Source organism: Scomber japonicus, chromosome 18 (genome assembly GCF_027409825.1).
Source record: "Scomber japonicus isolate fScoJap1 chromosome 18, fScoJap1.pri, whole genome shotgun sequence".
Classification (NCBI taxonomy): domain Eukaryota; kingdom Metazoa; phylum Chordata; class Actinopteri; order Scombriformes; family Scombridae; genus Scomber; species Scomber japonicus.
This window is the reverse complement of record NC_070595.1, coordinates 23,519,313-23,533,708: the sequence shown is the minus strand read 5'-3', so window position 1 is coordinate 23,533,708 and position 14,396 is coordinate 23,519,313. Positions and strand designations below refer to the sequence as shown.

Below are 14,396 nucleotides of genomic sequence, written 5' to 3'. Positions count from 1 at the left end.
TCAACCCTCTCCTCTTTTTTTCTATTTTCACCATTTCATCAATACTAGAAATGCAATTGTTGCAAGTAACTCACTATTACTATCTATTTTAAGATCCTACAAATTATATCCAGCTCCAAAAAAAAAAAAAAAAAGCCTGAAAAGCTGGCTGTTAAAACGGAAGTACAGAGATTCGTTGCTATGGAGACAATACACTGTCTCGTCTAGTTGCATTGGTGTAAATTGGCAGCTTTTGCAGACCAGCGCATTGCAAATAGTTGCAAGTTTCAACTTGTCTCGTCATGTATCTTTGGTCTGAAGCAGTCTTACCAAAACTATTTATTCAATCACACTGATTACCAGATGTTGATGGTTATACACTATTTTATTGTTTTCCTAATTTTCTTATCATCATCTACATCAAGGAAGTTATGTTTTCAGGCTTGTTTGTTTTTCTGTTAGTAGAACATTTGGAAAATTTGTCAACACATTTCTATTAAATGTATTGCAATGTTCAGCCAAAGACCTTATGATTAAGTTTTGGTGTTAATCCAAATTCAAGTTCAGATCCAGGAAAAACATTGCATTTCTTAAAAACATTTTTACTTTTTTCCAATGCACTTCCCTAACATTTCTCATATCTCTGTCATGTGTATCCTTTGATTATGCATCACTGTGATTTTTGTCACAGACCCAAAAAAAAATAAAGATTAAACATTTCTAAATGTTTCTTTTACTAAAATAAGATGTTTGGACATGACTGCAGGCTTGGCGGTGGTACTCCCTAACTGCTTTTTAATTATAATCACATTTTATTTGGCTTCTGATTGTATCCTTAATGTCCACAATGCCATTCCAAATGCCTGTAACATTCCTTGTGTGGACAAGAAGAATTTGTTCCTAATTGAACTGCCCAAGGTAAACAATAAAATAAAAATTAATCTCTGTTAAATATGCCTACAATTCAGACCGCTGCATACACTTACAGTCCACTAGGAAAGTGTTTATCCACATCGAGTGGCTGGTTAACAAGTGACTAATGAGATCATTGTTATCTATTGTTCAATGCATTTTAGCCCTTTAATCTCTGTTAAATGTGTCAGAAGAATAGTAGAGACAAAGACATCCTGCACCATGACACGTATATGCTAGAGAAATAAGGGTCATACAGTAATCCTTGAATACAAATTTGAGCTGGTATGCTTGAATTTGCATGCAAGCAGCCACTTTAAAAACACACAGGCGAAAAAATATTGTAAAAATCCAGAGAATATCTCTAAGGTTACAAGCGACACACTAATGCACCGACACACACACACACAAGTCAGCGCCTGCTCTGCTGCTGGTGGGGTTCTGCTGACACCCAGAGAGAGGAGGCGAGAGTCTGGGTAATTGTGCCGCTCATTTTGATGACTTGCTTTTTATGCAAAACAGGAAAAAGACAATATGCAATTATCTTGAGGAGGGAACAGCTGAATGTGGTTGATGAACAGTCTGGATTCAATCATGCTCTTAGTGCGTTATATGCAATTAAACTGCAATAGAGATAATGGCCTCCATTGCCAACTGAGTAATAATCCCAGTCATAATCACCTCCATTACTTTTATTAGACTTGGCATTATCATCATCACTCTTATTAATATTATTCTACTTTTCCACAAGAAGAGAACCTTTGACAATAAAACCCTGAAACTATAAAAGGTAAAAGAAACACTGATGCTTACAAATTGAGCTTTGAGGGAAAATGTGTCTGATTGTGCTGATGTTAGAGCTAACATCTCATTCAAATCCCTTCCTCCTGTTTCCATGTTTATTTGAAGAAATCTAGTGTTTCACCTATTCTCACCAATGTAGCAGCTGTCCACTGACTCAACCCCTGGTGGCCAAGACATGAGAGTGAGGTAGGGGGAGGGGAGGTAGTGTGGTAGTGTCTGGGAGGCATCCAATGGCTTAACACACTCAGCAACAGAGAGCATCTCAGCTGCAGCGCACCCAATCAGCCTCAGCCGCACATCACGCAACTGGGGCGCCGCTGATCAGTGACCACAAATAACAAACACTCCCCACTGGCGTCCCCCCACGGACTAACAGCTGGGCTATTCTTAGAAACTAAATAAATAAATAAATAAAGGCAAGAGGGCTGAAATAACAAGAGTCCGTCAACTTCAAAGACCATGGTTCACTGGATGGCACTAGGTGGCCATCACATTGTGTAATTAGAGAAAGATTATGAAAATGTAAATCTAAAAGTGCGAGAAGTGAAGTCACAGGAAAGCAGACGTTGCAATAATATATCAGTGGGTGGCTCTGGATAGGTTTTACATTTATCTGTCATCCTTAGCTTTTGAATTCCCAAAATACCCTAACAGATTAATCTCTGTACTTTATCCTTGTCTGACATCCTGGCTGTATCTAAGCAGAAATGTGAGGAGTATGTGTGTGTGTGTTTAGTCAGGTTTTTTTTGTAATGCTGAGTGTTAGGTGGGAACCACCCTATTAGCTGTGATGGAGACACCAGCTGAAAGCTCTGCAATCACTGCAACTTTTTATTTGCACACACCACTTCAGAGCCTTGAGTGACATTCCTGCTGACGTGAATTGAATACCGCAAGATTCCTTGGCTGAACTTTTGACTCTGTGTCCCCATCCAGAAACTGTGGCACAGCTCTTCATCCCAAAACATGCTGGGCCTGGGCCTATTTTGGTTCGTAAATAAAAGGGTGGGAGCTTGACTCTTGCTAGACGATTACAAGCCATGCTTTAGTGGAAAGCTAACATGGACCAAAAATAAACAATATCAGTGTAACAATACACTCTGCAAAGCTCTGTCCCCAATGCTGCCAAGACATGAATATCTCCTCATCCAAACAGCGCGGTCAGATGAGGGGGTGAGGCTGTGTGTTTGTGTACATGTGAGATTTGAGGTACCTTCATGCGAATGGGGGAACCAGATTTGCGAGGCGCTGGAATGGGGTCCGCCCCGGAAGGAAGGTGAGGAGGGCGAGGAGGGCGGCCGGGAAGGGTGAGACGGGTGGGAAGGGGGGGAACCCAGACTACTGGCCAGAAAGGTCCCCATGAAGGAGGCGGAGGAATTGCCCATCAATCCACTGCCTGCATTCCCAAAGGAGCAAAGGTAAGGAGAGAAAATATGGTTAGAATTAGGAGAGTGTGTGTACACTGTGACAATGAGTGTGACCAGAAGAAAAAAAACTTCCATGAGATCTAGATGTAGATGCAAAAGGTTGAAGCCCACTGGCTCTCTAGGTGGAATCATTAAGCCAAGCAGATCTGATCGCTGCCCTGGGGCGAGGGTGAATGAGTGAAAATGTCTGTGTGTGTGTGTATGTGAGAGAGAGAAAGAGTGTGAGACTCTCCTCCCCCTCACTGACAGCAGAGTCCTCTCCCCTCGCCTCCTTTCCTCTCACACCGCCTCTCCCCATGGGCAGACAGAGGTCTCATCTCACAGCTGAGTACACACTTTCTCAGGCTCTCTCCCTCTCGCTCTCACACACTTTTGCTCCTGCTCCCCAGTGTCCCTTTCTCAATTTCTCTCCCTCCTTCCATTATCTTATGCTCTCCATCTCTCACTTTCATGCCCTCAATCTCTCTTATTGCTCTGCTCCATTTCACCTCCTCTATTTCTCTCATTCTTCCTTTCTCTCTGCATGACTCTGACAATCCTGTCATCTTTTTTTTTCTTTGGTTCAATTTTGGCATTTTACTCCTTTTCCTTTCCTGCCTCTGCTTTGTCACAGTGACCCTTTCCTCTCTTCTCTTCTGTCCCATCACGATATACACTGTATGCATGCCTCTTCCCAACCCTCATTGTCTCCTCTTTCCCTCTCTCTGTCTCTCTTTTTTTCTGACACATAACATTGCTTTGCTTTGTTCTTTACAATAATGATGGCACCAGCAGAGCAATCTGTCCCTGGCTGGCTGAACTGTGTGTTTAACAAGACTATGATGAGTAATTGACCATTCGTAGCAACGCCTGTGTGACTGGGGGCTGATTGTCTATTATGCATTGCTGGGCAAGCCAGAGAAAACACACTGATTAACCACTGCTTAAATTGCATTCCCATTACGTGCCCGCCAGTGCACTTGAGCAAGGGGCCCGGGTGCCCGGCTCTTTGCACATTCATTTCCCCCAAGTCACACTGCTGTGAAGTCTCATGCATATGTATGAAGATGCCTGGATGAGAGCACACATGCACATACTTGCACCAACACAAACGGTGTATCATACAATTGTGCACACAGAGCTAGCTGTGAAAACATAAGGGAGAGCGACATGGTAAAAATTAATTATCAGCCCCTTATGACAAGCTGATCTTACAAGGAGCACTGTTTGATTTGATTTTCTTTAAGCATGAATCAGTCCAAACATGAATCGATCCTTTTCTGGCAGTGTGAGAACAATTGCGCGGAAGTCTTAATCAGCCAGGCAGTGAGTGAGCACATCCTCTGGGCAGACAGCAGGGATAAACCCATCAGTCTGCTGCTCGCTCCTGCACTGAATAGCCTGTGGCTCATGGGCCAGAGCACAGGAGCATGCAGAGGCACACACACAAACACTCACACTTCACACATAGAAATAGGCGCACATTTTCACAAATGAGCGCACACACCTCTGCCACAGTTTGCACCAAAGCCCCAGACAGGTGGAAATCCCCCACAATCCCCAACCTTCCAGACCTCTTTTTTGTAAACCGCTATAACACCAATCCTGTGTGTGCACATGTCTAAGCCTATCACAAACTAATGGAAAAACATTAACTATCACTTTAGTTTTTTAACTAACAAAATAACCTTTTTTTTAATTTACCACATGAGAAAATAGCAAAATGAATGTGTGTTCTTTGTTTCAGTAATTATTGGGAATTACTGATGCTGTGTATGTTGTTTGTAATTGTTTCATCATTTATTTGGATAGTCTATTACAACAGAGAGCCTGATTTAAAAGGATTTCTTTTTAACTAAGTCAACTTTTTGAGTCATTTTTTCTGTTTAATAGAGATTAAAACAAACTAATGAAGCTTTGTTCTGATGCAGTGTTAGGAACAAAATACAAACCATATGCAATCAAACAATAAAAGTGGAGAATAATCACTATCTTCAAACATTTGCAGGATAAAGCACACAAAATGTCCTTAGGAGGCCTTTTAGCCCTGTAGGAATGGGTGATAGAGCAGTAATGTAATTGTCATGTGGGGTATTGTGAGGTAGCCTGATGCTACACTATCCATGTGTTTCTGCCTTTCACCCCTTCTTCCTTCTGTGCTGCCAACTTCTATCACCCATGTCCCTGTGGAGTGCTCCTGGCAGATCTTTGTGGAGGGCAAGGTGGGGGTCGGTGGCAATGGGGGATGGATTATGGCCAGCGTGCTTGCCAGGCACACATCCAGTCCCCATCATCCACACACCCAAGGCTCCTGTATGACACCGCCTTCCACATTGCACACTCCTCGGCCCCTCTTTCTGCCCGTCGCCCTCAGGAACCTTAGCTTTCCTCAGCGCCTCCGGCTCACATAAATCAGCTAATCCTCCTGCATTATTAACAGCCTCGCCCCAGAGAGAAAGAGACAGAGTGAGAGAGACATCGAGAGTGACGGAGAGAGGCCGCGAAGCCCCTCTTCACACACTAAGAGAGGAGAGAGCCTCTGCAAGGAAGACACGGAGAGAAGAGGGACAAAACATGAAAAAGGGGATGTCTGGATGTCAGGCAAGGAGATCTTTGAAGTTTAAGCTGATGTTAGGGGAGGAGGGGATTGAGGGAAACCCTTAGGAGGGTCTTGAATCAACTCATACATGAAACTCTTCTCACAACATGACCAGATCAGACCTCTAAGTGATCCAGTTTGACCATAAGGGGCTGGATTGGAAGAAAGTCTGACCACTGCTCCAATGTGAGCCACAGAATAATAATGCCTTCACCCTTGTCATGTTGGCTCTTGCTGACTCCACAACCTGTCACTCACAGTCAGTGACCCCTCCCTCTGTGTTCCTCCCATTGTTTGCCTCCTACTGAGAAATAAACATAATGCTGCTCAGATCACTTGGTCTCTCTTTCCTCTTATACCACTATTGAATCTATGCACACGAGCAACACTTACAACATTTCAATATAATGCATTGCCTGAACCCATTTAAAGCTTAATGAATCAGAGGTGTCAGTGAGAAAGTGCACAAGTTGTAAAAGTGGGCTGGGCTGCCTTGGTGTTGGGGCAGTTTCAGTTTGGAAGCCAACCAAAACAGCGCAGGACAAGTGGAGTGAAGGTCCGAGGCATGAGAGCATCCGTGCTGGACTAGCCACAACTGTTTATTTAGCAGCTTATTAAAGGATGACGGATCCACAGAGCCTGCTGCCACTAAGCCAGCTCCTTGTAAACTTGTGTGTTTTCTCTGCCCATGTTTTTTTTTTTTTTTTTGCAAATGCTGTTTATTTATTTCTCTGGTTCTTAAGTGGCGCCAGCGGTGCACTTGTATGGGCCTTTAAGAAAATCGGATCATGTGCATCCTAATCGGCGCCGATCCCTGACAGCGATGGAGATTAATCCTATTAGAGAATTAAAAGAGAGGGTAGCATTGGGATGGGGGGAACCCCATCTCCCTTCCTGACATCTAAACACCCCACCTTGACACACTCTCACACACAGTTGTGTTCAGATGGGTTCAAATGTACAAACACAGAAACAAACACACAAATATCCTCGAACCTCTGGAGGTGGAGCTGTTAAGTAGTGCCACTGTTTCGGTCCAGTGTGGGTGTTAAAGGTGAAGGAGTCCAGTTTGTGCACAACCACTAAAAGTACACATGCACACAGACACATATATGGGCCCTGGCTGAGGCCCCTGTGGACGGCTCAGAGTGAGCAGCAGGAGGGGAGGCGAAGCAGGGAGAATGAAGGCTCAGTTGTCATGGGAACGAAAGAGAAACAGAGCTTGAGGCAAGGAGACTGAATGTTGGCCATTACAACAGCAGTGGGCAGATGCAGTTGGACAGTGTGCTGCTCAGCAACAACCACTCTCCCAACCTATCTTAAAACCCCACCAAAGCCCCAGTGCGGCTCACAAACAAACACACCTCTCTCCTGAATCTAAAGCGGTTTTAATTTGTAGGCTGCTGGAAGGGACGCATCATAATCTTTGCCCTGTTTCGGTCACTAATCTGCGCAGAGCATCCCTACCCATTAATGTAATTCCAAGGTGAGTGGCTGTTTGGTGTCTTAACAAGGAATTATACAATAATAGGATGTAAAGGGATTCATTTAAGTGTGGGCCAAGCAGTGATGGGGGAAAAAAGCTGAGAAGACAACAAGCACCCACCCACACCACGTTGTTCTTTTGAATGCTGGGAATCAGATCAAGATTTCCTCCTGGAGAAACACACACCCATTCACACACAAGGGCTTCCGTTGCCTCACACACACACACACACACAAACACATACATGAGTACTTCTTCAAGTATGGCTATTGTCTAAGAGAAGATAAAGTACAATTATTTCACATAGTGCATCATATTTCCCTGTCTGCACTTGAAAAATGAGCCACGGTAGTCCACAGCTCTCTGTCTTATTTGCAGATGGCAGCCTGAAGGGAGGGATGGATGTGTTGTCTAGACAAGGACACCAGACAGACATGAGAGCAATGGTGACAAGAGAAGAAGGGAGACAGAGAGAAAATTGCAGGTGTGACTGCATCAACCTGTTCTCCACAGCTCAGTGAGTGCCAGAGAGGGGATCATAGAGGAAGTAGAAGAAGAAATACCAAGAAAGAGAAACACACACCACTAGTTTATAAGACCTCCTATCACAGTAGAACGAGTCTATGGACACAAGCCAGTTGAGGTTGCACAGTCAGCGGTCAGTGCCATGTGGCAGCCAGGCTCTGTAGTTCTTCACAACGCACCCTGATTACTGCTCCCATATTCAGCCTCTGTCATGTCCTGTGACAAAACACGCATTCACTGCCTTCTTGTCTTGGATAAATTAAATCAGTATCAGCAAGAGTTAGATGATCAAAGAGAAAACTTTCCTTTTCTCATCCCAAGAGCTGCTTAAATCCAGTGTCTGCTTTCAGTAGCTGTAGTAGGCACTGCTTTTACTCTCTGACACAGCAAGACAAGATGCCAGAACATGTATTCGTAAGATATTAGAATGGGATTACTGATTTCAAACAGGTTTTCTTGTTCAAGCCATTGGGAAGTTCTGTGTTGATGTGGCCAAAACTGTCAAGTCTCTGGTTTGGCTCTTTAACGCTTGAATTATATAAGAAAGAGACCTAAAAGCAGGGAGCAGTGAATGAAGACAGAAAAGAGGAAGAAAAATACATTTCTGAATGTTTACTTACCAAGTAAAAACATATTGAGGAGGACGTCTGTTAAGAGAGTTTCACTCCCACTCCAGTGTCTTTCTCATCAGACTTTCCTACCGATTCAGTCCCATGTTCTGCCCAGGAATTCAGACGCCCAAAAAGAAGCCAGCTAGACTTTCCACACACATATTCACTCATAAACGCAACTAAGTTTTTAGACCCTCTCTGGTAACACACGGAAACTGGATTGGGTCGGGCAACTGTACACACCAGCAGCCCCAGACAGACTGCACACGCTACCCTGGAGGGCCGCTGACTAACCCAGCGCCTACTTCCTCACAATAAAACGCAGAAGGAATTTCAAATGGCTACTAAAGTGGGGGGATTTCCTTCAAACAGTCAAAGTCATCTTGAAAACATTAACTCAACTGGTAGCCAAATTCCTCCTCACTTCGGAAACAACTGTAGCAGAAGGTTTTTTTTTCTTTTGGTGTTTTGGTTGCTTACTCCCTTGCTTTACAAACTCCCTCCCTGACATAGTCTTTTTGGGTTGGTGGGTGATTGGATGACGGGGGCTGACGGAGTGGGCTGACGGAGTGGGCTGCCTCTACATCTTCAGTAGAAGGCTAGTCTGCTCAGAGGCATACTGAACTGAGAGAGAGAGCGAGCAGGCGGTCCAGTCCTGGAGCTGGGCCCAGTGCAGGGGTGGGGGAAAGTGCCAGCAGCGCACGCCTCCGACACTCTCCACACTGCGTGCCTGTGGAGTGAGTTTAGTGGATGTGGTCAGTGTGGGGGTGGGAGAAGTGGAAAGGGAGCGGGAGACACAGTTAGAAGGAAGAGTGAGAGAGACTGTGCGCAACAGGGCAACAACCAGAGGAGGTGTAAGGGACGAGAGTTTAGACTAGACGTGTAGATACGGCTGTGAGGAACTGCGAGAGTCTTTGAGAGCGAGAGAGCAGCAGAGTGTGTGGGAGTCTGTGTCGCTGAGCATATGTGAGCTTCTCTGTATGTGCGAGTGTGTGTGCGTGTGGTTGTCGTCTTGCTGAAGTTGACAGCCTGTGTTTGCAGAGTGGCTTCGTGGTCAGCCACTCGCTCACGATTGATGGTGGGGTAAAAATGGATTCTGGGATGCAAGTGCTATGCAAATAAAATTGGCTCTGGGAGGTCAGCTGAAGCACCCCACTCACTTCACACAGCTGTTTATACAATATAGAAGTTGACATGATAAGGATAAGAGATTCTAATCCTAAACAAATTAGTCCAACTGGCTCATCCTGGCTTGGCACAGAGCCTGAAAACAACAATGGATCCACACAGGCTACAGAGAAAGCAGATAGGAGAAAATGTCTCTGAGGAATAGTTTGTCTAGGAAGGGTGCAGAGATGTCAAAGAACATGCTCACATCCCACCAATATATGTTTCTCCTCGTCTATCCTCTTTCTACCATTCTTTCTCAGGAACGTGCAAATCCATCAGCTCTTCTGACGTAGCATATGCGGCACTATGTAGCAAGCCCCCAACGGGCATTACCACCTCAGTTTTACCACAATTAATCATTCATAAACTCCTTTTGGGGATAAGGTTATCATTGTCAAAAAGCAGTTTCACCTTTTATCCCATCAGTACTCAGTATTGTTCCTGCTGAGGAGCTGTCATGGGGGCACAGTAAATAAAATCACTGGTGCAGATATTTACCAAGGAGCAGAATAGGATGTGTGTCATTTATCTGTGACTGTCACAGTGAGGATGCTAAGGGGTTGGGTGAAGGCTACAGGGGGGAGAAGAAGCTGATGTTTAATGCTACTGATAGACTAGAAGGAGACTAGACATAGTGCAATATCTGGGGCATGAATGGATGGAAAAAGGGTGATAGTAAAAGTAGGGTCTGTTAGCTTAGAGACATGCGTTTGGAACTCCTGGCTGTGATCCGTGTGAAAGTGCAATAGAGTGCTGAGTCACTGGCTTCATCTGTGGAGAACAAGCAGACATTCCAGGCTGGGACACAGGAGGTGGGAGGACGGATTCGAAACAGCAGCAGGACCAGGCCAGGACAAATGAGCTCAAGGCCCATTACCTTCCTTTTACACCCACCCACACATGCACACTCACATTCCCTACTCCCACAACACAGATTTAATAGCACACAAAAGAAAAGCAATGTCACAACACAAAAATCACTAAACTCTGCTTTCAATTCAATGTAACAGGAAGTGCATATTACACCAGACCCGAGTAGTTTTCCTTGGACTGGACTCTCATTACGGAGTGTTTTCTCTCCAAGCACCATTTTGTTATTTCCATCAGCATTTTTACTTTATTAAATCCCCCTCCATGCTACCTATTAAAGCAATTGCTTTTTTGTCTCTTGGTTCAGATAAAATGCAAGTGTTTCTTATGGAAGGGCCAATATAGGCCTGACATTTTGCTGAGAGCTTGCAGGGCCAGAAGCACTTTGTTCTTTGTATACAGGGCAGCTACACACTCCTCAAGGAGAACCATTTGTTATTTGTCCAAACTTTGGTGAGTGTGCTTGTTAACTGACCCATTGTTACATGAGAGGGTTTCAGGGCCGTTTGTTGCGTTCCGGCTCTTTATTCTTGAGGCATGAAATTGTGATTACCATAGTGGGGCTCATCCATCTCATTCTCTCATCCACACACACACATACTAAACATCACATTTTCATATTGCCTTCTTTCTTTATTTCTTTCTTTCTTGCCTGCTTGCTTTCTCTTTCCCTTTCTAGTTGTCTCTGTCTTCCTCTCTCATAATACACACACACACACACACACACACACACACACACACACACACACACACACACACAGCAACACACCCAAACACAAAAAGAGCCGCCCACAGCTGCGTCAGGCCATCTAACAATCCAATCTGTTTTCTTTCCCATGATGTTTCCCATTGGCACAGGGAGGAGAAAATCAGATTTACTCCCCCACAGGGCCCATGCAGTTGCACTGATATGGAAAATGATTTCAGTGCTGCTTGAGCCCATAAACATTATTTTGGTCTCCCCTGTTAATGACACATTTCTTCCCAGCATTGTGGATCTCACAGAGGAAGAGATGAGTGTAGGGGGGGGGGGGCTGAAGAAAGGAGGAGGAGAAAGAGAGGAAGAGAGGAGGAATCCTCTTGGGCCTCACATACAACAGGGGAGTCTTTCACCCCACAAACTGCATCCTGACATCCAAGACTTCTCTCACTCTTTTTCTCATCCATACACACAGAAACACATACACATATAGCTAATCAACCGTGCAGGAACCTAAATTATCATGGCCTTAAAAAAAAAGCCCCCCCCCCCCCCCCCCCCCCGGCCAAATAAAATCCTCCAGGGCCTCACATACAACAGGAGAGTCCTTAACCCCACATACTGCATCCTGACATCTAAGACTTGTATCACTCTCTTTCTCATCCACACACACACACACATACAGAGAGAGAGACACGTACACACACAGCTAATCAACCATGCAGGAACTTAAATTGTCACAGCCTTCAAATAAAGCCCCCCCCCCTCAAAAAACAAAAATCAGAGCGCAAAGATATCCCCGCTGGAAAAATGAGCAGAGTCAAAGAAGGATTTCTCACCTCTCTCTCTCTATCTAGCTGTCAACCTGATTCCAAACACACTGCATTTGGCTCCAGGGCTCGAATCAGCCCGACTACAATTGTGTCATACAGCCCACATATCTTTTATTGGTGGTAGCAGCCAATATAGCAACTCCCCCTCCTCCTCTTGAACACAGGGATAAAATTTGTACTTTTAGTGGTAAGTTACAAACACTCTCTGCCCGAGGCATGTTGTCAACAAGAGAAGCACGCTGTAGCCTCAAGTCCTAAACACAAGTCATTTAATACGATGGTGTTAAAAAGAGACTCCAGCAGGCCAATAGCGAGGCACTAAACCTCCTATTTGGCATCCATTAAAACCCATCTGCAGCACCAAATACGAGGGGGTGAACAGGAAATAGCCACATTAGATATGACTAAAAACTGTCCTCCACTTTTGAACATTCTCTCACAGGTCTCTCAATCTCCAGATCCAAAAATGGGATTTTCATGGTTCTCCTGTTCCACTGGAAACATCACATGGAATGCTCTGGATCTGGTTTGTTTTACAGCTGATGACTGATCTGTCTAAATCCACTGGTTTTATGTTCTGGCCATGAGGATGGATGGGTGACTAACTGCAGCTTGCGTGCCATGTTTCAGCCGACGCAGCCAAAGCTCAACCAGCCAGGTCACGGACCCAGACATGCCTGGTAGTGGATTAAAGGCAGATTTAAAACAAGTGCTCAGCATTATTCTCTCTAATTAGTCTTCTGTTAACTTTTGAACTTAATTGGTTAATTGAGATGTGGTTAGACTGGGCAGGTTTCCCCTCCCTCAGGGTGACCATACGGCTCCAGTATTTCAGCCTGGTATTGCCTGGCGCAGGAGGTGGCTGCCTCTCTCTCACACTCTCTGTTTTTGAGCATCCCACCGCTCCAGTGACGAGGAGTAATGATGCCGCACAGGAGGCAGTAAAACTGTGTTTTGCAAGTGTGTTTTAGCAGAGATTGTATCCATACACTGCACATATGCCTATGCCACATCAAAGCAGCTCTTTGACTACCCAGTCCTGGGTGGTCTAACCCTCTCTCCTCTCAACCAGCGGTGCTGGATAGATAGGCTTTGGAAAAGTGGAGAGTGGATGTGGGTGGATGTTACCTCACCACAGGCAAGTGTGTTCTGTCGAACTCAGAAGTCAGTTTGCTTTGGAGGAGACATGAGTAGCATGAGGAGGGAGAATAAAAGTGCGGTGCGATATATACACAGATAAACACACACAACCCCATAGGCATCACATGGCTTGAGTCTCCCCATCTCCTCTGGTTGATGTATAATGATACCCACAACACCACATAAATCTGCAAGCAGCTCGATTCATTGGGGCAGAATTTAACTGCTGTCTTCCTTTTTTCACTTTCATCCCCTCTTCTCCCTCTGCTCCTTGGAGCCCCATCACTCATCCCCCTTCTCAGTTTTCCCTTTCCGTCCTCACACCCTCTCCATCATCCCTCCATCACTCTCCCTCCTTCCCCCTGCTGCTCAACTCCATATTTCTGTCCTCCCTCAGTTGCCGTCACACACGTGATTCAAAATGGAAACACTTTCTCTTCATTTTTGGGGTTTTTAAAAAACGGTTTCCCTCCCACTCCCTCATCCTACTTGCGCTCTCTTTCTCTGCTGTTGTTCGTCCATCAGTTTTCCCGAGGCCTGGGAGGGTAATGAACGTCTTGTTTTATGGGGAGTCACAGGTTCACCCCTCCCTACGTCAGCACCGCCCATAAATCAGCATCCCAGCTTTCTACTGGCAACCAGGGCTCATTGGAATGTCCTGTTCTCCCTTGTCCTCCCATCCTCTCTCCCTCCCTCTTCCATCTGTGGCCCGGCGCCTCCTTTAGGTCATGGAGAGCAGTTCTGGACATCAGGGGTCTGGTTGAAGAGACTGCTATGCTGCTGTCCTCGGAGTTCTCTTGGATTGGCCTGTAATATGATAAAGTCCTGGAGTGATGTGTGTGAGAGAAACAGAAGGCAGTTCCCTGCTCTGGCTTCTCTCAGTCTGATGTAGCCTGTCAGAGGCACAGAGACACAGAGACAGAACATTGAAGATAACGGAGCCGAGAGCCACCGCACCAGCCAGCCCAAGGTCTTTCTTCAGCCCTGAATATAATTTGCCACTGGTTCACAAAGGGAACAAAGGAGAAATGTTTAATTATTGTAGCTTTGGTCAAGACAAATGCAAGCATTTTTTGTTCTGATAATCTACAGACAAGGGGAGGGAAGGCACCTGTGTAGCCAAGGCCAAATGATATACAGTATTACCTTGTAAAGAACATGCTGTATAATCACATGTGCTTCTATTGTTGCAAGGCGTCTAAGGACAATATTCCAGTCGGCCCATACAGATAACACCTTTTTTTCCCACTGTAGCAGCCGACACTTTCAAGTGTATACAAGGTCAGCCAAATCACACAGTAAATTCTTTTATAAAATACATCTGAAAAAGTTGAATTATGTCTCCTGACCGCTGACACTGG

The 14,396-nt window shown here is 45.1% G+C and overlaps 1 protein-coding gene across 1 annotated transcript in view; it reads right to left on the bottom strand.

Annotated features, from left to right (window-relative positions):
- Nucleotides 1–14,396, bottom strand: part of LOC128379081 (BAH and coiled-coil domain-containing protein 1) — a 60,815-nt gene that overhangs the window by 31,065 nt on the left and 15,354 nt on the right. Inside the window, exon 2 of the mRNA XM_053338695.1 lies at nucleotides 2,909–3,091. Within this exon, the coding sequence (XP_053194670.1) occupies nucleotides 2,909–3,091 (183 nt within the window). The remainder of the gene's footprint in view (nucleotides 1–2,908; nucleotides 3,092–14,396) is intronic.